Below are 26,518 nucleotides of genomic sequence, written 5' to 3'. Positions count from 1 at the left end.
TATTGATTTTCTATGGAAATAACAAAAAAGTTGTGATCATGGACAGTCAAAAGGCCTTCTTAAAAATTAAGAGAACTGAATGAAATTTTCAGTTATCATAGATTGAACCATTCTGAAACAAATATAAAATAATCTTACTTGGATGACCTGAAATTAAAGCATATAGTTAGTTAGTTACCCAATTGTAGCTAATTTCAAACTTCAATTACTAGATCTAAACATCTATCCATTTCTTAATAAATGATTAACATTTTTAAATAGCCTAAGTGTCCAAATAATATTCACAAATAATTCACAATAAAACATGATTTTTAAATCTCATTTACATCAATTTATAGGCCAAATGGAAGGAATTTAGTGTTCAATTGCTGAAAATTAAAGTCCATTTTAAATCAGCTTTCTAGTGGGTTCCTGTGAACGCGCTGGTTTAGAACGTTCACATTGCGCTGGATTTGTGCCCTCAAATGCCCAGAAAAATACTGCGGGATATAAAGAGCCCAAAATGAACTACTCGCTATAGTAAACTTTGTATAAAGGGGTCTTAAGAAGCCCCTTTTAATGTAAAAATAAGGTACATACCTTTAATTGTTTGCTTTATAAAACCCTGGGGCTGCGAGAGGTCGCGGGTTGAGAAAGTGATTTTAAAACTATTATAACTATTATTCGAGGCCTATAAAACTAATAATACCTTTTGCGACGGGGTCTTTCAGCGATTTTTCGTTAATCCGCCCCCTCTAAAGAGCGCCAAAATCACGCACACGTGCTGGGGCAGATTCTCAGCGATGATTCAGGTAGGTTTTGCAACATACCTATTAATAGGCAGCATCTCTGGAGAGAAGGAATTGGTGATGTTTCGGGTTGAGACCTTTCTTCAGACTGAAAGTCACGGGAAAGGGAAACGAGAGAAATAGACGATGATGTAGAGAGATAGTGAACAATGAATGAAAGATACGCTAAAAAGTAATTATGTTAAAGGAGCAGGCCATTCTTAGCTGTTTGTTGAGTGAAAATGAGAAGCTGATGTAACATGGGTGGGGGATTGATAGGAAGAGAGGGAATGCCGGAGTTACTTGAAGTTAGTGAAATCAATATTCGTACCACTGCGCTGTAAGCTGCCCATGTGAAATATGAGATGCTGTTCCTCCAATTTGCTCTTAGCCTCACAGACCTAGGATAGAAAGGTCTTAAACAGAAAGATCAGTGTGGGAATGGGAAGAAGAATGGTAGGTTCGGGTGAATTGAGCAAAGGTGTTCAGCGAAATGATCTCCCAGTCTACATTTGGTCTCCGTTTCGCTGAACACCTGCGTTCAGTCTGCCTGTGGAAAACCACACTCTTGCCTGTGTCCACCTGTTACCTGCTTATTTTATCCTGTCTCTCCTAACTTTATCCTGAAGAAAGCTTCAATCTTTCTACCCCCATCCCTACAATCAGTCCGAATAAGGGTCCCGACCCGAAATGTCACCTACCTATATTTTGGGTAGAGTTGCTGCCTGACCCACTGAGTTTCTCCAGTACTTTGTTTCCTTACTTCACAAAAGTTGTATTTCCTTGGATACAAAATTTAGCAATACTTTTGATGGACTTTTCAAAAATGTTGAGCAATACTGTTAAATTCCAACACTGGAAGTGGCTTCCCACTGGTATAGAATGTAAATGTCTACGTGAATGTGTGTTTTGAAACATCCAGGCATTCAAGTGTGTTTGTAGGCTTAAAGTTCTATAGCTTTGGGAATCACACAGGATTTCCTGTTCTGACAGTCTATCCCCCAATCTAATAACACCACCAAGGTGTCTTAGCAGAGTAAAACATAGCTAATTACCCCAATGAGGAATGCAAAAAACAAAGTCAGAAGCAGGTTGTTTAAAACTGTCATTCTGCAGCAAATATCAAAAGTCATCAGGAGGCAAAAATACATTTTAAGTGATTTCATTAACTTGATTGAGCCTCCACAGCCCTCTGGAGTAGGGAATTCCAAAGATTTACCTTATTTTAAGTGAAGATATTATTCCTTCCTTCAGTTGTTAATGGCCCACCATTTCTTTTGAGACCACGGCCCTTGCTACTAGATATTATAGCGGTAGAATATCATTCCTGCACATACCCTGTCAAGCTATCTAAATATTTTCAACATTTCTATGTCAACTCTCATCCTTCTAAATGTGAGTTCTAACAGTGAACAATAGCCAAAGACCTCAATCCCTCACATGAGTTTCCCACCATCCCGGAATGGTGAAAATAGTCTTATGGATCTTCACTGCATTTCCCCAATAGCAGAATTTTTTTAGGTTAAGAGCCAAAAATTTAACATAATACTCTAGGTGTAGTTTTGCTATCGCATATGTAATTATAATAATAAATCGTTATTGAAATTCTCTTTCAATAAATGGCAACATATTTGCTTGCAGAATATGATGTAATATGCTGAATATGATGAGCGGTGCTGGCTCGAAGGGCCGAATGGCCTACTGCACCTATTGTCTATTGTCTAAACTCGTCAGAGACAATAACATAATGTTATTTCAGGATGACGCAGTCTTAGTAAAGTGATGTGTTAATTACTGACAGTCTCTCTTTCAAAATTAACTATTATAGCAGTGTGCCAAGAAACTGGATCAACCCATCTTTAGCATGCTAAAGGTCCATTATTTTGCCCAAATGCTAAATTAGAGGCACCAAAAGTTGCTTTAGGAAATTGTTGTTTATTTCCTTATAGAATGCATTAAAGCAAGCCACAAAGTCTGTCATGACAATCGGGAAATCAATGGGTTTTGGGTTGGGGAGAAGTTGGGAAACAGAGTGGGAGAGAAGTAACCAAGCTGGGGATGACATCCAACAGTGGTAAAAGGATCCTTATGTTATAGAGTGAGTCAATATGACCTTGCACCGTGAGTAATGACAGTGTTGGTGCCAACGATTACGATATCTGTGACCTGAAGATATCAGTGTTTGAATCTACTATGGGGTGATAGCAACAAAATTGTTAATGCATTAGTATTGTTGTAGGACAAATTAAAAAAAATAATGCAACAGCAGGGGCACTTAAATTACAGTATTCAGCAATTCTTATGTCACAACTTTCTAATCTAAATGTTACCACTTTGTAATTGATCTGTGATAAGCATGATGATATTGGCATGGGCTGGAATTGTGATGGGGAATGATAATCTGTAAGAGTGAATCAAGTTGGGAAGTGCCTATTCTAATTTCCAGTGTATGGAGCTTGAACAGGATATAGAGCAAACCTTTCCAAATATGTGTGGGATCACTTATATTGCACAACTGGATTTGCTAGGCATTGGAGTTACATTCCTCGGGTTGGAATGATTATTTGTTTAAGAAGGAACTGCAGATGCTGGAAAATCGAGGGTAGACAAAAGTGCTGGAGAAACTCAGCGGGTGCAGCAGCATCTATGGAGTGAAGGTTTTATTATTTTCCATTGCCTCTTTTTCCTCTGTTGATTTGTTTACCTTCTGTTTGCACCTAAATATTTAATTTACCACTGAATTAATCATATTAACACATTACAAGGCATGTGCTATTAATTTAACAATCATTCAGTAAAATTTGTCAAGAGGGAACAATTTAATTTTTATTGAGTGATCTCGTTTGCTGTACAAAGGATTTTAATCCATACATCGAACAATATGTAGTGCATGACTTTGTGTCCATCTTCATGAAGAATAAGTTGACAAAAACAAGACTAACTAACAGTGGTTGGCATCAGCCCATAGTTGTGATGCAGACCAGAGAACAGCTTTCCTGAACTAACATGTGTGGAAACCTCCAGAATTCACAACAATAGTGCAAATTTGTCTGCTGCATTCTTAAGAAAACTGAAGGGAATATACTGTTCAGTCATTCAAATTGGTTTTTCAACGGGGTTTCGAATTGGCATTAGGTCCCTTATTTTCATATTCAATAAGGTTAATGGCAATTTCTGATGCGTGGTTTGGGTTCATTATGGACGTAGCTTACCTCATTATGGAGTATTTTGATGTGGAACATACCAACCCACATACATTGTCCAAAATAATCCACTTTAAGTTACATTATTTATTACCGTAACTGTTTCCCTTTCAATTGATGCACCTGAAAATAGGTGCAAAAGGTGCAATTGGATTTTTAAGTGTACAATAGATTTCTAAGCAGCTCAATGGATATTTACTCCTATCCTTAAAGGAATTATTGGAGCCATTTCACAAAAGGACTGGATAATAGTTTGGTTAAATATTTGCCAGTGCAAGTAGGGCAGAGTGGTAAGAACTCCACAAGTTAATAGTAGTCACCAGCCTATCCAACTCAACTGCAGAAGCAAGTGGAGAAGACAGGCTACAGATATTTTGCTGTTTTGTGTGTATATTATCATAATCATAATCTATATATTACTAAAACTCTCATCTTGACCACTTCCTGTCAGCATTGTAATTAAATTTGCGCAAAAACAACCCCCATAGCGCTATGATATTTCGCCACCTTACTCACCATTCTCCTCTGCTGCAAGTCAAATAAGTTTTGTTCCGATCGGTGAAATACAGGTGCACAACCTTTTATCCGACGATCCAAATAACGAAAACCTCCGAATAGCGACATTTTTTCAGTCCTTGAATAAAGGTCCTTGAAAACGTTCACCGAGGGCGGCCCGCAGAGGTGACAGCGGAACCTCCGGTCGGTCCTCGAAGAAAGGGGAACTAAATCCCCATTCATAAAAGAGAAGGTGAGGGTATATTGCGCGGGAGGGTTAATAATTGACAATATGCTGCTGCCTGCCCGCTGAGTTATAAAGTTCCCACGGTAGACTCACGATACACAGTGTATCGTGAGTCTTGCGTGGGAACTTTTTTTAACTCAGCGGGCAGGCAGCAGCAAATTGTCGCTCCCTTCAGTTTCACCCCACCTACACCCCTCTGCTTCCCGGCCATGTGTGTGACCCCTTCCCTCCCCTCTCCAGCTCCCCGCGCATTGCACCGGCGCGGGGGCTTTGCACTGTCTTCACGTTGGAGCCAGTGCCAGTCACCGGAGACGTCAGGACCAACGGGACACCGACCCCCAGGCCCACTGCAAGCACAGAGAACCCAGAGACCCACAGCCAGCAGCAGCCCAGCCCCGTTCCAATTCCAGAGGAACACGCTCTCCGCTGTCCCCGTAGGGGCAGAAGGTGATGGCTCGGGCTGTGACGTCTCCGGCCACCCCCCTGTACAGGAGCTGAGACTGGGAACTGTGGGGTTGTTTGCAGTTGCAGAGGGAGGGGGCAAGGGCGGTAAAGTTCCCAGTCTCAGCTCCATTCCAGGGGGGTGACCGGAGACGTCAGGACCAACGGGACACTGACTGCAAGCACGGAGATCCCATAGACTCACAGCCAGCAGCAACTCTAGCCCAGCCCCGCTCCAACTCCAGAGGAACCCGGGTTGCGGATGAGGGGGCGCAGCTCGGGCTGTGGGCGAACTGCCACTTGTCGCTGTAGCGGCGCATCGGGGAGCGGGTTCCTGTTGGTCCTGACGTCTCCGGCCACCCCCCTGGACAGGAGCTGAGAGACGTCAGGACCACCAGAAGCCGCTCCCCGATGGGCCGCTACAGCGACAAGTGGCAGTTCGCCCACAGCCCGAGCTGCGCCCCCTCATCGGGACATCGACCCCCAGGCCCACTCCAAGCACGGAGATCCCAGAGACTCACAGCCAGCAACAACTCTAGCCCAGCCCCGCTCCAACTCCAGAGGAACCCGGGTTGCGGATGAGGGGGCGCAGCTCGGGCTGTGGGCGAACTGCCACTTGTCGCCGTTGCGGCCCATCGGGGAGCGGATTCCTCTGGAGTTGGAGGGACAGAGAGACACGGCGGCTTTTGTGAATGGTGGGCAATCACTTCCAAAGTTCTGCCCACACAGTCAGTACACCTCTCCTACACTTGTCTCCCGCACTAAGATCATCTCGCAGAGAATGATCCCAGCCTAACCCTCCCTATTCTCTCCTATTCTGCAAGAAAAAACTACATTGAAGACTCAAACTCGCGATCGAGTAACTGCCGGGATCGAGGCGCAAACTCGCGACCTTGCGGATGTGAGCCGAGCACTCTACCACTGAGCCGGCCGTTAAAATCTACGCTAAAAATCTTCCATTCAGAAAGCCGAAAAATTCTGAATTACGAAAAGTGTCTGGTCCCAAGGCTTTCGGATAAAAGGTTGTGCACCTGTAGTACAAAAGTTATGAAAGTTTTGAAGGATCCCCCTCCCCCACCACACCCCCCCCCCCCCACCCACAACCCTCCCCCACCCCCCCCATCGCAAGTCCCCCTCCCCCACAGCCCACTCCCATACACCCTCCTCCCCCCCACACCCACCCTCCCTCTCCCCACCCCCTCCCCAAACACCCCTCCCCCACCTCCCCTCCCCCACATCGCCCCTTCCCCACACACCCCCATCCCCCCCCACATCCCCCCCACCCCCCCCCCCCCCCCACACACCCACTCCCCCCCTCTCCCACACCACCCCCCTCCCCCACACCATCCCCCTCTCCCACATCCTCCCTCCTCCACACCCCCTCCCCAGAGCGGTGGAACATTGCTTTGGGGGGACGGGTTGCGTGGGGGAACAGGTGAGTGGTGGAATATTGCGTTGGGGAATGGGTTGCGTTGGGGAGGGTGGGACCAGGCCTCCCGTGTGACTGGGACCCAACAGGCCCCACTTAGTCTAGTCATACTTTATTAGCCAAGTATGTTTTGCAACATACGAGGAATTTCATTTGCCATACAGTCATACCAATAAAAGGCAACAGAACACACAAAATACATTTTAACATAAACGTCCACCTACTACACTTTCCTCACTGTGATGGAAGGCAAAAAAAAATTAAATCTCATCCCTTCTTTGTTCTCCAGGGACCTCGAGCCTTTCGTTGACGGGGCGATTTTGGCTCCCGTTGCCTGCGGACGGGCCCTCTGCGTCGGGGCGATCAAGCTCCTGCATCGGGTGGGGGGGGGGGGGGGGAATCTCAGCTCTGACGATCTGACCCCGGGTCGGGTCTGGTCGAAACCTTCTGCGTCTTTTGGAGCTTCCCGATATCAGTCTCTATCCGAGACTGCAAGCCCCTCGGTAGTGAAATCCACAGGCCGGCTCCGATGGTAAGTCCACATCCCTGCGGTGTGGCTCAAAGTCAGTCCCGAGCAAGGCTGTCCGCCAGCACCATGATGTTAGGCTGCTGAGCGACCGGAGATACGGTCTGGAAAACAATCGCATCTCCAGAAAGGTAGGAGATTGGAAAAAAAAGTTTTCCCTGACCCCCCCACCCCGACATTAAACAAACCAGAGAAATTGACATATACTTTTAAAACACTCTTAAGAAAACAAAACAAAAGACAAAAAGACAGACAGACTGTAGGCGAGGCTGCCATCGTGCAGCACCCCCCTAGGAGATGGTGTGACACCAAATGGCAAAGTTCAGAAGTTACGGCTGCAAACTTACGTTGTACAAAGGGTATGACTCTGTTGTACAACCAAAAAGGCTGTTGCTTTACCTTGTAATGGCTACCTGAACCCCAGTATCAAAAATAATGTAATGTAATTGAAAATTCAAATTTTCATTCAAATTACCTAATATATCTTAGGCCTCATACTGAACATGAAGAAAGTAAAGATATCACCACAAGAAAGTTATTAGATCGTCGGAGTATTTCACCAATACAGATTTCAAGAAAAAAGAGACATCAGAAAAAAGTATTGGATCATACCGTTGGGAAATTACAGGTAACTTTTTTTGAAAACGTGTAAACATTTTCTGAGGAATAGTGACAAAAACCCGATGTTCCCGATGTTAGGGAAGTCCAGGACAAGGGGTCACAGCTTAAGGATAAGGGGGAAATCCTTTAAAACCGAGATGAGAAGAACTTTTTTCACACAGAGAGTGGTGAATCTCTGGAACTCTCTGCCACAGAGGGTAGTTGAGGCCAGTTCACTGGCTATATTTAAGAGGGAGTTAGATGTAGCCCTTGTGGCTAAGGGGATCAGGGGGTATGGAGAGAAGGCAGGTACGGGATACTGAGTTGGATGATCGGCCATGATTATATTGAATGGCGGTGCAGGCTCGAAAAAAAAAAAAGAAAAAAAGGTTTCAAATTTCTAAGGACAAATGACTAATTCAGGTATAAAACCAGATCATTTTGAAATAGCTCAAACAAATTAGGAGTGGGTTATGCTATTCGGCTGCACATGCCTTCTCCGCCATTTAATAAGATCCTGACTGTCTAATTGATTTGATTATAACCACAATTCCACATTCCCATCTGAGAATAGTAACCTTACACCACCTTGCAAAAAATTATTTATCTACCTCAGCGGCAAATATATTCAAAGTCAATAGTCAATATTTCCATTGCCTTTTGATTAAAAGCTTTTCACTGTACGTTGGTGCACGTGATAATAAACTAAACTCAATAGTCTTTCAAATATTTCCAGCACTTTGTGAGAAAAACATTTACTCATCTCTGTCATAATGGGTAAATCCTTATTGTTAAGAGCCTGTCCCACTTAGGTAATTTTTTAGGCGACTGCCAGCGACTAGGACAATGGAATTCACCGAAGTCAGCACCGGTGACAACTTACATTAACCTGGCGACAACCTACGACAGCACCTACGACAACCTACAACAGCCCAAATTGTTGCCACTGTCGTCAAAAACATTTCAACTTGTTGAAATATTTTCGGCAGTCGCCTGTAGGCACCTAAAAAATCGCCAAAGTGGGAAGCCCTTTAAACAGTGACCTCTTGTTCCTGAACCTCTCATAAGAATATCCTCTACATATCCACTCAAAGGATTCTTAAATTCTGATACATTTCAATCATGTTTTCTGTAACAATTTTAACAGCAGATACAAGCCAAGTCTGTCAATCATTCCTCATGAGACAACCCATCCATTACAGGTGTTGCTTAAGTTAATTGATTGAAAAAATACAGCATGGAAACAGGCTTTCAGCTCAATGAGTTGACGCTGACGATTGATCCCCTGTTCACGTTAGTTCTATGTTATCCCACTTTTGCATTCTCTCCCTATGCACTTGGGAAATTTTTAGATTGAATTCCCCAAGCAGTGAACTATTTCATTTTATTAGTCTTCCTAATTAGTTGCTGTACTTGCAAAGTAGCCCATTACAAATCATGCACAAGGACATCCAGATTCCTCTACATCGCAGTGCTCTGCAATTTATTACCAAAATGAACAATTTCATCCATTCACTTTGTACTAAAGAGAAATGAAGTGACAAAAGTGAATAGCAGAATCGAAGACATAGACACAGAAGTAAACTTTCCCCAGCGTGCCCGCTGTACCATTCAATAAAGTCATGGCTGCTCTTTTATCCTAGAATTACTTTACTGCATGATTTGGATGGCATATTCCTTGATTCTCTTGATATCCAAATTTATCAACCTTTGTGTTGAATAACCTTAACCACGGCCTCCACAGCCTAATTCGGTAGATATTTCCAAAGGTTCACTGCTTTCTGCCCAAAATAATTCATCTCTTCTCAGCTCTGAATGGCCATTTGAGACTGTCAGCCCCCATTCTAAGCCAGAGAAATATCTTCCTGGCAGCAACACCTGTAAAAATATTTTATATTTCAATGAGAACATTAATTCTTCATAAACTGAAGAGAATTTGGACCGTCTTCTTACCCTTGTTTGATACAATAAACCTGCCTTCCCAAGAATCAATGAAACGTCCCTATATTTCCTCAATTGAATAGATAACTGCATTATTGAGGAAGGGAGCTCCGTAATTATTTTTTTCTCTTTCTTTCCTCTTCACAGTGCAGTTACATTTGGTACCTTCCAGTCTCAAGGCATTCCACAAATATCTTCATACAAAAATCAAGCAATGTTTGAGTAGTTTTTAAAATAAATTACTTTATTCACAAATCTTCAGTAAAATTCCTACACGTTGACAGTATTTCACATGATATAATCCACAGTGTTATAAATGACAAAAGAAGATGGCCATCTTATTAATATGCTGTTTTAGAGAACAACACAGACATATTTACTGAAAAGGTTCACCAGATTAGATTGTGATTCAAATCAAAGAAAATGTTGGGCAAATGTGAATTGTTTTCTCTGGAACGTCAGAGACTGAGGGATAAAAGATAGACAAAAAAAAAATTATGAGGGGCATGGATGGAGTAGATAGTCAGAATATTTTGAGCAGAGTGGAAAGGTACTGGAGAGCATAGGTTTTAAGTGGGGATAATTTAAAAGTGATTTGCAAGAAAAGTATTTTTATACATAGAGAGGTGTCTGGACAGGAGAGGTGGTAGAAATAGATATGATATCAATATTGAGGCATTTTGACAGATTCAGGCAAACTCTGTATTATGGCCATTTGAGTAATGGAAATTTGCCCTCACAGAATTCATAAATCACAGCACAAAAATTTGAGATATGGAATAAAATTCACTCTCACAGAGTTAACATGAAGAGACAGTTAATAAATCAACACAGAATGATTTTCAACTTACATTTATTGATGCCGCTGACACGACTTCAAATTTTGAAAAATCGCAATTTGGCCATTTCTTTGGAGTGGAACACCCAATAATGTAGCCTGTATATGAACAGACAGGGAATAGAAGGAAACAAGCTATTTGTAGGTGGATGGATCTTTTTTTTTCATGGTGAGAAAGGGCTAATCTTAACAAATACATAATAAAGGAATTCAGTAGAATAGTTGTTTTTCTATACTCAGTAGAGGAGAACCAATGATTCATGTACTCAGTCGCAGTTATTTAATTACAAAATAACTACTTACGTTTTATAAAATTGACATTAAACTGCGTAAAATTGTGAAAGGATAAATACATGTTCTTTTTTTTAACCAGGAAATAAAGTTTCCAGCAGATTTGTCTAATCCACATGCTGTAGCCCTTGTATTAAACCAGAAACCTGGCAAACTACGAATTAAAGATCTGCGAGAGGGTAATTCAGTAACTTGATCAGATGATTATTATTTATAACATGATTATTATTTATAACATTTCTTTGTTAAGTGCAAGTAAAGGATCATTTTGTTTTGGATAATTTTTGATAATTCTTTCTGTACAAAACAAGAAGAATGAACAGTTTTGGATTTTAGCAGGATTTCAGTCATACTAATTCCATCACTCTAAACTCTAAAGCACATATAATTTATACACCCAATGATTGTATTCTCATTGCAGGGATGAAAATACATTCCCTGTGTATTCCTATTGCCGATCTACATTGGCCCAATTGGCCCTACACTTCCCAAGCTCCTACTTTAAATAACTCCATGTCTTTCTCCAACCCACGGCTATCATTTAACACTTGGGGTGGGAGATTGCATCCTTCAAGTGGTCCGCCCTGTTTCGACGAATGCATTCAACCTGGCGTGCACAATCAAATAAGATCAAATAGAACAAGTTGTCCTACAACTTTAGGCTGTGCACGCCATACGCAAGAAGAAGATTTAACACTTCACTCCTTTAATTCTGCTTCTATTACATTTCACCAACTTCCCCAACAGCGCTGTACCTTTGGCAACAATGTTTCCTTGATTTATGGTCTGAAAATAACCCCTCAATCCATTTTTGCCTGTTACTTTAATCCATCTTTCCCACATAGCCACTGATCACTGTGTCCGCAGTAAAAATTATTGTAAATATATGACAGAAATTCTTGCATAGATTTAGAAACAAAGAACTGCAGATGCTGGTTAATACACAAAAGAGCACAAAGTGCTGGAGCAACTCAGCAGGTCAGGCAACATTGCTGGAGAACATGGATAAGGTGACGTTTTGGGTCGAGCCCCCTTCTTCAGGCTGATTGTAAGGAGAAAGAAGAAAACTGGAGAGGGGAGAGGCAGTACAAAAAGTTATAGGTCGACGTAGGTGAGAGGGATATTTTGACAGCCAGATGGTTGACACTAAGGCTAGATATAAGAACAATACGTATGAGACAGGTTTGAAAAATTACGGATTATGAAGCTAGTGAGTGGGGGGGGGGAATCAGTGGGAGAAAGTAGCGAGGGGGGGTCGGGAGGGAGGGTCGGTGGGAGAACTACATGGGAGCCTCGGTGAGGCCCAGGGGAGAAATGGTGGGGGGCATGGGGGTGAAAATAGGGGGGAGGTTAGTTAGAGATCACTTAAAATTGGGAATTCAATGTTCCTACCATTGGGTTGTAAGCTACCCAAACAGAATATGAGGTGCTGTTTCTCCAGTTTGTGTGTGGCCTCACTCTGGCAATGGTGGTGGACCAGGACAGAAGTCAGTGTGGGAGGAGGTGTAGTCCAGATAATGCAGAGAGTCGTAGGTTTATAGTAGATTTCTCCAATGTGATCCCACCACCAATCACATCTTTCCATCCCCTTCCCTTTCCGTCTTTCACAGAGACTGCACCCTCCACATCTCCGTGATTCACTCATGCCTTGCAATCCAAACCACGCCCTCCCCAGGTACTTTCCCCTGCAACTGCAGGAGATGTAATACCTATCCTTATACCTCCTCCCTGGCCTCTATCCAAGGGCCCCAGCAGTCCTTCCAGTGGAGACATTGATTCAAGTGAACCTCCGCTAACCACATCTACTGTATCTGGTGTTCTCAATGAGGCCTCTTGTACATTGGCGAGACCAAGTATAGTCTCGGCGACTGTTTCGCTGAACACTTGAGCTCGGTTCCCCAACGCCTACTGGATCTCCCGGTCTCTAACCATTTTAATGCTCCTCCCCATTCCCACACTGTCCTTCCTGTTCTGGAACTCCTTCATTGCCAGAATGAGACCACACACGAACTGGAGGAAAAGCACCTCATGTTCCACCAGAGTAGCTTATAACCCAATGGTATGAACATTGAATTCTCAAATTTTAGGTAACCTCGAACTATTCTTCAAATCAGACTCATACCTATTATTCATATTTCTAGTTTTTGTTTCAATCATCTTCCTGTCAAAAAATCCAGCTTTCTTCTGCCCCTTATGATAAGTCTGAAGAAGGATCTCTACCCAACCTTTCCGTGTTTTCTAGAGATGCTGCCTGAGCTGCTGAGTTACTCCACTGCTTTATGTCTTTTCTTGCTAAGATTATTTAATTCTAGTTAAAGGCATTTGTTAGCTTGTGGCAGAAACCCATTAGTAACATTCCACAGGACTTCATTTGTTTATTTATTCAAATGAACCCATATAACCTCATAATCATATAACAATTACAGCACGGAAACAGGCCATCTCGGCCCTACAAGTCCGTGCCGAACACTTATTTTCCCCTAGTCCCATCTACCTGCACTCAGACCATAACCCTCCATTCCTTTCCCATCCATATACCTATCCAATTTATTTTTAAATGATAAAATCGAACCTGCCTCCACCACTTCCACTGGAAGCTAATTCCACACAGCTACCACTCTCTGAGTAAAGATGTTCCCCCTCATGTCACCCCTAAACTTCTGTCCCTTAATTCTGAAGTCATGTCCTCTTGTTTGAATCTTCCCTACTCTCAATGGGAAAAGCTTATCCACATCAACTCTGTCTATCCCTCTCATCATTTTAAAGACCTCTATCAAGTCCCCCCTTAACCTTCTGCGCTCCAAAGACTAAAGTCCTAACTTATTCAACCTTTTGCTGTAACTTAGTTGCTGAAACCCAGGCAACATTCTAGTAAATCGCCTCTGTACTCTCTCTATTTTGTTGACATCCTTCCTATAATTGGGCGACCAAAATTGTACACCATACTCCAGAATTGGTCTCACCAATGCCTTGTACAATTTTAACATTACATCCCAACTTCTATACTCAATGCTCTGATTTATAAAGGCTAGCATACCAAAAGCTTTCTTTACCACCCTATCTACATGAGATTCCTTCAGAGAACTATGCACAGTTTTTCCTAGATCCCTCTGTTCAACTGCATTCCGCAATTCGCTACCATTTACCATGTAGTCCTATTTTGATTTGTCCTGCCAAGATGTAGCACCTCACACTTATCAGCATTAAACTCAATCTGCCATCTTTCAGCCCATTCTTCCAAATGGCCTAAATCTCTCTGTAGACTTTGGAAATCTACTTCATTATCCACAACACCGCCTATCTTAGTATCATCTGCATACTTACTAATCCAATTTACCACACCATCATCCAGATCATTGATGTACATGACAAACAACAGTGGACCCAACACAGATCCCTGTGGCACCCCACTAGTCACCTGCCTCCAACCTGACAAACAGCCATCCACCATCACTCTCTGGCATCTCTCATTCAGCCACTGTTGAATCCATCTTGCTACTCCTGCATTAATACCGAACAATTGAACCTTCTTAACCAACCTTCCATGAGGAACCTTGTCAAAGGCCTTACTAAAGTCCATATAGACAACATCTACTGCTTTACCCTCATCAATTTCCCTAGTAACTTCTTCAAAAAATTCAAGAAGATTAGTCTTCCAGGCACAAATCCATGTTGACTGTTCCTAATCAGACCCTGTTTATCCAGATGCTTATATATATTATCCCTAAGTATCTTTTCCTTTAGTTTGCCCACCACTGAAGTCAAACTAACAGGTCTATAATTGCTAGGTTTACTCTTAGAACCCTTTTTAAACAATGGAACAACATGCGCAGTACGCCAATCCTCGGGCACTATTCCCGTTTCTAATGACATTTGAAATATTTCTGTCATAGCCCCTGCGATTTCTACACTAACTTCCCTCAATGTCCTTGGGAATATCCTGTCAGGACCTGGAGACTTATCCACTTTTATATTTTTCAAAAGTGTCAGTACTTTTTCTTTGAATCTTATAGTATCCATAGCTACTCTACTTGTTTCTCTTACCTCACATAATTCAATATCCTTTTCCTTGGTGAATACCGAAGAAAATAAATTGTTCAATATCTCCCCCATCTCTTTTGGCTCTGCAGATAGCTGTCCACTGTCTCTCAATTTTATCCCTCGTTATCCTTTTGCTATTAATATGGCTGTAGAAACCCTTTGGATTTAGTTTCACCTTACTTGCCAAAGCAACCTCATATCTTCTTTTAGCTTTTCAAATTTCTTTCTTAAGATTCTTTTTACATTCTTTATACTCCTCAAGCACCTCATTTTGCTCCATGCTGCCTATAATTATTGTAGATCTCTCTCTTTTACCTAACCAAGTGTCCAATTTCCCTTGAAAACCATGGCTCTTTCCAATTATTACTCTTTCCTTTCAACCGAACAGGGACATAAATATTCTGTACTCTTAAAATGTCCCCTTTAAATGTCCTCCATTTCTCTTCTACATCCTTCCCATAAAACAAAATGTCCCAATTCACTCCTTTTAAATCCTTTCGCATCTCCTCAAAGTTAGCCTTTCTCCAATCAAAAATCTCAACCCGAGGTACAGTTCTGACCCTCTCCATAATTATATTGAAACTAATTATATTGTGATCACTGGACCCGAAGTGCTCCACACCGCATACCTCCACCACCTGACCTGTCTTATTTCCTAACAGGAGCTTCTGCACTTCCCCTTCTCTAGTAGGTACCTCTATGTATTGCTGCAAAAAACTATCCTGCACACATTTTACAAACTCCAAAGCACCCAGCCCTTTTACAGAATGCGTTTCCTTGTCTATGTGTGGGAAAATTGAAATCTCCCACAATCACTACCTTGTGCTTACTACTAATATCTGCTATCTCCTTACATATTTGCTCTTCCAATTCTCGCTCCCCATTTGGCGGTCTATAACACACCCCTATAAGTGTTGCTACACCTTTCCCACTTCTCAGTTTCACCCAAATAGCCTCCCTAGATGAGCCCTTTAATCTATCCTGCCAAAGCACTGCTGTAATATCTTCCCTGACAAGCAATGCAACACCTCCACCTCTTGCCCCACCAATTGTATCACACCTGAAGCAACGAAATCCTGGAATATTTAGTTTCCAATCACAGCCCTCCTGCAACCATGTTTCACAGACCACCACAACATTATACTCCCAAGCAGTAAAATATACACATTTAAGAAACCCACCGCCTCTTATTCTCTGTTTATTTTGTTTTTCTTCTTTCTCCCCTAGATTTTGGGTACGAGTGCTTCCCTCCTCTGCCTCCTGCCTCACACTCTGTCTACTAGCTTTCTCTATTTGAGTCCCTCCCCCCAACAATTCTAGTTTATAGTCTCCCCAGTAGCCTTTGCAAATCTCCCCGCCAGGATATTGGTCAGCGAAAGTAGCGAGGGGGGTCGGGAGGGAGGGTCGGTGGGAGAACTACATGGGAGCCTCAGTGAGGCCCAGGGGAGAAATGGTGGGGGGCATGGGGGTGAAAATAGGGGGGAGGTTAGTTAGAGATCACTTAAAATTGGGAATTCAATGTTCCTACCATTGGGTTGTAAGCTACCCAAACAGAATATGAGGTGCTGTTTCTCCAGTTTGTGTGTGGCCTCACTCTGGCAATGGTGGTGGACCAGGACAGAAGTCAGTGTGGGAGGAGGTGTAGTCCAGATAATGCAGAGAGTCGTAGGTTTATAGTAGATTTCTCCAATGTGATCCCACCACCAATCACATCTTTCCATCCCCTTCCCTTTCCGTCTTTCACAGAGACTGCACCCTCCACATCTCCGTGATTCACTCATGCCTTGCAATCCAAACCACGCCCTCCCCAGGTACTTTCCCCTGCAACTGCAGGAGATGTAATACCTATCCTTATACCTCCTCCCTGGCCTCTATCCAAGGGCCCCAGCAGTCCTTCCAGTGGAGACATTGATTCAAGTGAACCTCCGCTAACCACATCTACTGTATCTGGTGTTCTCAATGAGGCCTCTTGTACATTGGCGAGACCAAGTATAGTCTCGGCGACTGTTTCGCTGAACACTTGAGCTCGGTTCCCCAACGCCTACTGGATCTCCCGGTCTCTAACCATTTTAATGCTCCTCCCCATTCCCACACTGTCCTTCCTGTTCTGGAACTCCTTCATTGCCAGAATGAGACCACACACGAACTGGAGGAAAAGCACCTCATGTTCCACCAGAGTAGCTTATAACCCAATGGTATGAACATTGAATTCTCAAATTTTAGGTAACCTCGAACTATTCTTCAAATCGGACTCATACCTATTATTCATATTTCTAGTTTTTGTTTCAATCATCTTCCTGTCAAAAAATCCAGCTTTCTTCTGCCCCTTATGATAAGTCTGAAGAAGGATCTCTACCCAACCTTTCCGTGTTTTCTAGAGATGCTGCCTGAGCTGCTGAGTTACTCCACTGCTTTATGTCTTTTCTTGCTAAGATTATTTAATTCTAGTTAAAGGCATTTGTTAGCTTGTGGCAGAAACCCATTAGTAACATTCCACAGGACTTCATTTGTTTATTTATTCAAATGAACCCATATAACCTCATAATCATATAACAATTACAGCACGGAAACAGGCCATCTCGGCCCTACAAGTCCGTGCCGAACACTTATTTTCCCCTAGTCCCATCTACCTGCACTCAGACCATAACCCTCCATTCCTTTCCCATCCATATACCTATCCAATTTATTTTTAAATGATAAAATCGAACCTGCCTCCACCACTTCCACTGGAAGCTAATTCCACACAGCTACCACTCTCTGAGTAAAGATGTTCCCCCTCATGTCACCCCTAAACTTCTGTCCCTTAATTCTGAAGTCATGTCCTCTTGTTTGAATCTTCCCTACTCTCAATGGGAAAAGCTTATCCACATCAACTCTGTCTATCCCTCTCATCATTTTAAAGACCTCTATCAAGTCCCCCCTTAACCTTCTGCGCTCCAAAGACTAAAGTCCTAACTTATTCAACCTTTTGCTGTAACTTAGTTGCTGAAACCCAGGCAACATTCTAGTAAATCGCCTCTGTACTCTCTCTATTTTGTTGACATCCTTCCTATAATTGGGCGACCAAAATTGTACACCATACTCCAGAATTGGTCTCACCAATGCCTTGTACAATTTTAACATTACATCCCAACTTCTATACTCAATGCTCTGATTTATAAAGGCTAGCATACCAAAAGCTTTCTTTACCACCCTATCTACATGAGATTCCTTCAGAGAACTATGCACAGTTTTTCCTAGATCCCTCTGTTCAACTGCATTCCTCAATTCGCTACCATTTACCATGTAGTCCTATTTTGATTTGTCCTGCCAAGATGTAGCACCTCACACTTATCAGCATTAAACTCAATCTGCCATCTTTCAGCACATTCTTCCAAATGGCCTAAATCTCTCTGTAGACTTTGGAAATCTACTTCATTATCCACAACACCGCCTATCTTAGTATCATCTGCATACTTACTAATCCAATTTACCACACCATCATCCAGATCATTGATGTACATGACAAACAACAGTGGACCCAACACAGATCCCTGTGGCACCCCACTAGTCACCTGCCTCCAACCTGACAAACAGCCATCCACCATCACTCTCTGGCATCTCTCATTCAGCCACTGTTGAATCCATCTTGCTACTCCTGCATTAATACCGAACAATTGAACCTTCTTAACCAACCTTCCATGAGGAACCTTGTCAAAGGCCTTACTAAAGTCCATATAGACAACATCTACTGCTTTACCCTCATCAATTTCCCTAGTAACTTCTTCAAAAAATTCAAGAATATTAGTCAAACATGACCTTCCAGGCACAAATCCATATTGACTGTTCTTAATCAGACCCTGTTTATCCAGATGCTTATATATATTATCTCTAAGTATCTTTTCCAATAGTTTGCCCACCACTGAAGTCAAACTAACAGGTCTATAATTGCTAGGTTTACTCTTAGAACCCTTTTTAAACAATGGAACAACATGCGCAGTACGCCAATCCTCGGGCACTATTCCCGTTTCTAATGACATTTGAAATATTTCTGTCATAGCCCCTGCGATTTCTACACTAACTTCCCTCAATGTCCTTGGGAATATCCTGTCAGGACCTGGAGACTTATCCACTTTTATATTTTTCAAAAGTGTCAGTACTTCTTTTACTTTGATCCTCATAGTATCCATAGCTACTCTACTTGTTTCTCTTACCTCACATAATTCAATATCCTTTTCCTTGGTGAATACCGAAGAAAATAAATTGTTCAATATCTCCCCCATCTCTTTTGGCTCTGCAGATAGCTGTCCACTGTCTCTCAATTTTATCCCTCGTTATCCTTTTGCTATTAATATGGCTGTAGAAACCCTTTGGATTTAGTTTCACCTTACTTGCCAAAGCAACCTCATATCTTCTTTTAGCTTTTCAAATTTCTTTCTTAAGATTCTTTTTACATTCTTTATACTCCTCAAGCACCTCATTTTGCTCCATGCTGCCTATAATTATTGTAGATCTCTCTCTTTTACCTAACCAAGTGTCCAATTTCCCTTGAAAACCATGGCTCTTTCCAATTATTACTCTTTCCTTTCAACCGAACAGGGACATAAATATTCTGTACTCTTAAAATGTCCCCTTTAAATGTCCTCCATTTCTCTTCTACATCCTTCCCATAAACAAAATGTCCCAATTCACTCCTTTTAAATCCTTTCGCATCTCCTCAAAGTTAGCCTTTCTCCAATCAAAAATCTCAACCCGAGGTACAGTTCTGACCCTCTCCATAATTATATTGAAACTAATTATATTGTGATCACTGGACCCGAAGTGCTCCACACCGCATACCTCCACCACCTGACCTGTCTTATTTCCTAACAGGAGCTTCTGCACTTCCCCTTCTCTAGTAGGTACCTCTATGTATTGCTGCAAAAAACTATCCTGCACACATTTTACAAACTCCAAAGCACCCAGCCCTTTTACAGAATGCGTTTCCTTGTCTATGTGTGGGAAAATTGAAATCTCCCACAATCACTACCTTGTGCTTACTACTAATATCTGCTATCTCCTTACATATTTGCTCTTCCAATTCTCGCTCCCCATTTGGCGGTCTATAACACACCCCTATAAGTGTTGCTACACCTTTCCCACTTCTCAGTTTCACCCAAATAGCCTCCCTAGATGAGCCCTTTAATCTATCCTGCCAAAGCACTGCTGTAATATCTTCCCTGACAAGCAATGCAACACCTCCACCTCTTGCCCCACCAATTGTATCACACCTGAAGCAACGAAATCCTGGAATATTTAGTTTCCAATCACAGCCCTCCTGCAACCATGTTTCACAGACCACCACAACATTATACTCCCAAGCAGTAAAATATACACATTTAAGAAACCCACCGCCTCTTATTCTCTGTTTATTTTCTTTTTCTTCTTTCTCCCCTAGATTTTGGGTACGAGTGCTTCCCTCCTCTGCCTCCTGCCTCACACTCTGTCTACTAGCTTTCTCTATTTGAGTCCCTCCCCCCAACCATTCTAGTTTATAGTCTCCCCAGTAGCCTTTGCAAATCTCCCCGCCAGGATATTGGTCCCCCTCGGGTTCAAGTGCAACCCGTCCTTTCTGTACAGGTCACACCTTCCCCAAAAGAAGTCCCAATGATCCAGAAACTTGAATCCCTGCCCACTGCACCAGTCCTTCAGCCACGCATTTATCCTCCACCTCGCTCCATTCCTACTCTCACTGTCGCGTGGCACAGGCAGTAATCCTGAGATTGTTACTTTTTTGGTCCTTTTCCTTAACTCTCCTCCCAACTCCCTAAATTCTCCCTTCAGGACCTCTTCTCTTTTTTTACCTATGTCATTGGTACCTATATGTACCACGACCTCTCCCTCTGATTTCAGGATATCTTGGATGCGTTGAGACACATCCGAGACCCTGGAACCAGGGAGGCAAACTACCATCCGGGTCTCCTGACTACGTCCACAGAATCGCCTATCTGACCCCCTAACTATAGAGTCGCCAATTACTATTGCCCTCCTCTTCTTTTCCCTACCTTTCTGAGCAACAGGGCTGGTCTCTGTGCCGGAGGCCCGGCCGCTGTCGCTACCCCCAGGCAGGCTGTCCCCCCCCAACCGTACTCAAACAGGAGTACTTATTTTCAAGGTGTACAGACACTGGGGTACTCACTAGTCCCTGCCTCTGCCCCTTGCCCTTCCTAAGCGTGACCCACTTGTCTGTCTCCCGTGGTTTTGGAGTGACCACCTCCCTATAACTCCTCTCTATGACCTCCTCACTCTCCCTGACCAGACAGAGGTCATCGAGCTGCTGCTCCAGGTTCCTAATACGGTCCGTTAGGAGCCCCATCTCGATGCACCTGGTGCAGATGTGGACGTCTGGAGGGCTATCCGACTTCATAACCTCCCACATCTGACATCCAGAACAGTAAACTGCCCTGGCCCTCATTCTCCCGCCTTACCCTGGATACAATACAAGTACAATACAATACAAACTGCTGGAAGAAATCAGCAGGGATCTGACTCACAATCAGCTGCTCACTCTTGTCCTTTAAACTGTACCTTTACTAAAAAAAATGCACTGTACCCTTAGCTCACTGTGCCCTTAGCTAAAGCACTGCACCTTTAACCAGAAAGCAGAAATGCTAACCTGAGGTTGCACCCAATCAGCTGCTTCCTCTAGTCTGCTTCCACCAATCAGCGGCTTCCACCAGAACCCTTCCTATGAAGTGTGGAACGTTACAGATTTGGGTAAGCCCCGCGCCCGATTTAAACACTCACCGCCCGGAAACTCCTCCACTTGCTCCAATGCCAACCCTTCTTCAGAATTACTCTCAATGGGACACTGAAGGCACAGTTGATTAACCACTAATGTATTATGGAGATTGGTGAGCGAGAAACTGAAAATCAAAATGATGAACACATCCAGCAGACTTCAAACATGACACAATAAAGTAGTAATATCTTTTTAAAATAAATTAAAGGCTGTAATAATGCACCAGAATACCAACTGTTTAAGGATATCCATCAAATTTACCCATCCCATGTAATCCCATGTAAAGCTCTATTGCAGACGTTACCCAAAAGATAACAAGAGAGAGATTTTTGTTGAGCTAGGAGAATATTATATTTTGTATATAAGAAGTGAACCCATTTTCCTGCCAACTAGATCAGCCTCCAATCTGATCCGTATTAAACAAGCGGTGAGTCCAGAGCCAACAAGCTGCAGAGGAGTTCTTGTTTCATGTTCTCAGAAAATGGTTTGCATCTCCTGTCTCAGGATCTTTGTGCCATTAATTGGCCTAATTCATTAAAGTCTATTGCCTCTCTACCCACATCAATCTCTTTTTCTCTCTATTGTTTGTGTTATTTTTTATTCGCTCTCCTTTCACCCCCTCTTAACGGTCGACAAAACATAAGTTGTAACAGTTGTGCAATAAATAACCTCAGTTTGTTTCCGCAATATATTTAGATTAAAAAAAATAAAATTATCAGATTATGCGAAAAATTAATCTTTGTATTTCACCCAATCACAAATACACAGAATCAGAGGACTTGACCTTATAAATTTGCTGATTGCTCTGGGGATGTAAAAGGTTATTTGTGCTTTTGTAAAATTATTTACCATTTCAAAATTTTGTTATCAAAATGGATCTTAATATTTAAAATGAATTGTAAATTCTGACAAGATATGTAATTTTTTGTAGTTCTCTTTTTTCACATTTACAATCCTTTTCTTTCAAGCATTGGCTCGCGTTCAAGGAGCATCACAAGGCAGACAGGCAAAAGAAGCAATGTTTAATCAAAAGGTCAACAATATTGTCAAGTCGGAGAAAGCTAACCAATTACAATGGTAAGTGAAAGATAAAATAGGAAGTAAAATAGAAAGGTACCAAGTTATATTATTGTTTGAAGTGTGAAATGTGATCCTGATATGATTTTGATTTTGGTTTATTTTTAATTTCAATGTATATTATCTGATAGATAGTTAAAATACTCAGAAGTACTCATTTTAACTAATATTTTTTCTATTCACTACATTTTCCAGTTATTTTTCTTTTCATTTAGTTTCCCCGGAGATCACACTAAACATTTCTGTGTCACCTTTCAGGCAGTCACACCTTGGTAGAGATCCAATTTCTCCTGAAGCTAAACAATTGATTCTGGAAAATAGACACCAAGCAGATGAAGAATACAAGGTTTGAAACTGTGTATTGCTGTGAATATAAATTTAACAGTAACTGTTTGAACATGGGGTTGAACATCATTTTGTCCTCACATAGAAGCCAAGAAAAATTGTGGAACTAGTGTAAAATAACATGAAGTCACTGCCTTGGTTTTTCTTTCATCTCAGCATGCCCTGTGCCACTAATGCAGGGAACTGCACTATGGCTCCATACTGATACAATATTTCTTGTGAGTACAATCATGAAATGGAAGCATAAATTCAATGGAACATTGGAGGAATACCCACAATCAGAGACATTTCGGAATTCAGATTTTCTGAAAGTGCAGTGTGGATTGAAAAGGCAATAAAAAGAGACCAGTAACAATTTTGTTTAAAATTCACGATTTAAGAGATAACAATTACAATTACTTAGTCTGAAGAAGGGTCTTGACCCGAAACGGTGGCCTATTCCTCTCCATCGATGCTGCCTCACCCGCTGAGTTTATCCAGCATTTTTGTCTACCTTCAATTTTTCCAGCATCTACAGTTCTTTCTTAAACATTATTTTGTGTCAGTAATTTGGTAATATAGGATTTAATGCAAAATATTAAATGAGGGGCATAAAGACACAGAGAGTATATGGGATGGATTCATACAATTATGTCTGAAATGGTAAACCGCGTTTTAAAGCAATATTAGTTTTAAAATTATGAAACATTATGGTGCCATGAGGGAAGAGCATATTTTTTTGGTTGAGTGATCAATGGTAGGTTATAGAATTTAAATAGTGACTAAGGAAGTGAACAATGAGATGAAGACAAATGTTTTTGTACAGGGTGGAATGCTTTGTCACTCAGTTTCTGAGATGGAAACTATTGCACCTTTAAGAGAAAAGTGGACAAATATCGTATTTGAAATAAAACAGCTTTTATAATTACAGGAAGAGATTAAAGTAGTGGACATTTTAGATTAGGGTATTAATGAATCAAATTAGATGAAACAATGATAAAGTCAATACCATGCCACCTGTTTATTTGGTGTTTTATTAGAAGAAGTAGATAAATATTCTCCCAATTTTGTTAGTCCTTGCTATCTCCTCCCCTTCCTCAGTCCCCCTGCTGTCTCCTCCCATCCCCCAGCCTTCGGGCTCCTCCTCCTTTTTCCTTTCTTGTCCCTGCCTCCCCCCCACCCCCGATCAGTCTGAAGCAGGGTTTCGGCCCGAAACGTTGCCTATTTCCTTCGCTCCATAGATGCTGCTGCACCCGCTGAGTTTCTCAAGCTTTTTTGTGTACCGTCAATAAATATTGTTTGGTAATTTTCCCATCCATTTTCCCCTGCAGGATTGGTGGCCGGCAAGCTACAAACCAATGGTTTAATTTTATAGTTTGCCATGGTATAGATGTTCTAAACGTGTAACCAGGGACAAATGTGGTGCTCCAAATAGGAAAACCTCTGCTCCATCAGTCTTGGTACTTTTTTCAGATCCAAAAAGAACCATTGGAGGACACATAAAAGCAGTTGGAAAATGTTGCATTTGTTGCATTCTATGAAGTCAGTGTTCTTCATAGCACTACAAAATATTACCAACTGTTTCTAGTATACTAAATTGATACTTCATTGAATTGCAGATCTTATTGAATACGTTATAATTTTCTGATGGGAAAAATATCCTCCCTCTGTGCTGTAAAAATCTATGCTTTTAAGACACCAGCTAATGACAATGGGACACCCATAATATAGATAAATGTAAAAATCAGTATGATTCCAACAACTAAGCAAGAAAATAACAAGGATCAAATTATATTACAGTGAACCTTTGTTTTAATGGACCTCTTTATAACGGGTTTTGTTAAAATTGATTGACGTACCGATGGTTGCCCACATCACCACCGGCTCACGCCACTTTCCAGCCAGGTCTTCTGTCCTCACCGCCGACCCACACAGCTTCCTCGACCGCTTCCATGTCACACCTGCCACAGCAACCGCCATGGCTGACCACACCGGCCAACATGTTCCAGCTACACTCGTCCCACCTGCCTGTGTTTGATCCATATCTCTCCATACCTGTCCTAACCAGGTACCTGTCTAACTGTTTCTTAAACGTTGTGATAAGCCTCAAACTACCTCCTCTGGCAGCTTGTTCCATACACCCACCACCCTTTATGTGAAAATGTTACCCCTCGGATTCCTATTAGATCTTTTCCCCTTCACCTTAAACCTATGTCCTCTGGTCCTCGAATCACCTACTCTGTGCAAGAGACTGTGCATCTACCCCATCTATTCCTCTCATGATCTTATACATATCTGTAAGATCACCCCTTGATAATTGCTCCTTTCTAAGCTTCCCCCCCCCGTCTAGATTCAATAAAAACACCAAATCAAGCACTTGAATCAACTAAATTTTATTTTACCAAAGGCGCGTCACAAATGATCACACACTGTCCTACCGCGGGTTCGATCCTTGCGTCTATCTGTTCAAGCCCCCTAGACCTAGCTCAGACAGAGGCACTCCAGAAGGGTACACGGTCCTGAGCTCTCTTCCAGATGATCGACCCTGAGCCTCGTAACCACGGAATTTTATATGTCCCGGGAACTCGAGGGCCGAACCACACGGGGGTTGTCTCTCAATCACCCAAAAACAAATATCGATTAACCCCATACAAAACAGGTATTTCCCTAACCCAATGATACCACAGTTCAATACATTGTATTCACAACGGACTTCAGGATGAAGTCAACTTGGAAACATTTACCCTGATTAACAGAAAACTCAGACAAGGCTCAACACCCCATCCAATCAACACTTAGCAGAGTCAGACTCAGCAACATTATTTACAAACTATTTACAAGGTGTATGTCTGGTTTGCAGCCATCCAATCTATTCTATGCATTTAGCACTAGATTGACAGGGTTTTCAAGGCTTCCCATTCTTTGCTTGCAAATTGTATCTGTTCCAGACTCCCTGGCACCTCTCGCAGCCTGTCCCAGCTATGCAGAGATCAATTCCAATTTGACCGAATCTCCCAGCAATCCTGAAACTTAACTCCATTTTGAAGTCCTAGCTGGTCCAATTTAGCCAGGAGTAACGTTCCTTCCTTTTATCATTATGATAACCCATCATAAATGATAACCAAAGTGGCTCAGTAATCTGCTAACCAGATATACATAAGTGTGCTTTACATTTTCCATTCATCAGTAACACTAGATGATGTTGTTTCTTCTCAGAATCTTGTAAAGCGTCCCGAGTTTACATGGACATGACTTCACAAGTCCTGTCTTGTTTTTCGTTTGAGTTGAGTTTTCGTGGGCACGAATTCCCTCCATCAGTGTTCCTGCCCAGTCTTCCATCACCTTCCACAGTCTAAACCCTAGAAAAATCCTAAGAAGCTTGGGACAAAGCAAGTTACCTCATGCACTCATGCTTTCCCACACACTCGCTATTTCTATTTCACTTGAACCTAGCCCTATTCTATTATCTATTGAACCTATTATATTGTATTCCTATCTGTTCCCTAACCTACTCTTTATTATTCTAGGATCGACACTA

At 42.1% G+C, this 26,518-nt stretch overlaps 1 protein-coding gene across 1 annotated transcript in view; it reads left to right on the top strand.

Annotated features, from left to right (window-relative positions):
- The window catches only part of cfap221 (cilia and flagella associated protein 221), a 117,246-nt gene that overhangs the window by 44,243 nt on the left and 46,485 nt on the right, over positions 1-26,518 (top strand). Inside the window, exons 9-12 of the mRNA XM_055638571.1 lie at positions 7,598-7,736; positions 10,861-10,957; positions 22,548-22,656; positions 22,915-23,002. Coding sequence (XP_055494546.1) covers positions 7,598-7,736; positions 10,861-10,957; positions 22,548-22,656; positions 22,915-23,002 — 433 coding nt within the window. The remainder of the gene's footprint in view (positions 1-7,597; positions 7,737-10,860; positions 10,958-22,547; positions 22,657-22,914; positions 23,003-26,518) is intronic.

Source organism: Leucoraja erinacea, chromosome 7 (assembly GCF_028641065.1).
Source record: "Leucoraja erinacea ecotype New England chromosome 7, Leri_hhj_1, whole genome shotgun sequence".
Classification (NCBI taxonomy): domain Eukaryota; kingdom Metazoa; phylum Chordata; class Chondrichthyes; order Rajiformes; family Rajidae; genus Leucoraja; species Leucoraja erinaceus.
The sequence above is the reverse complement of the archived record's forward strand: the minus strand, read 5'-3'. Positions and strand labels throughout refer to the sequence as shown.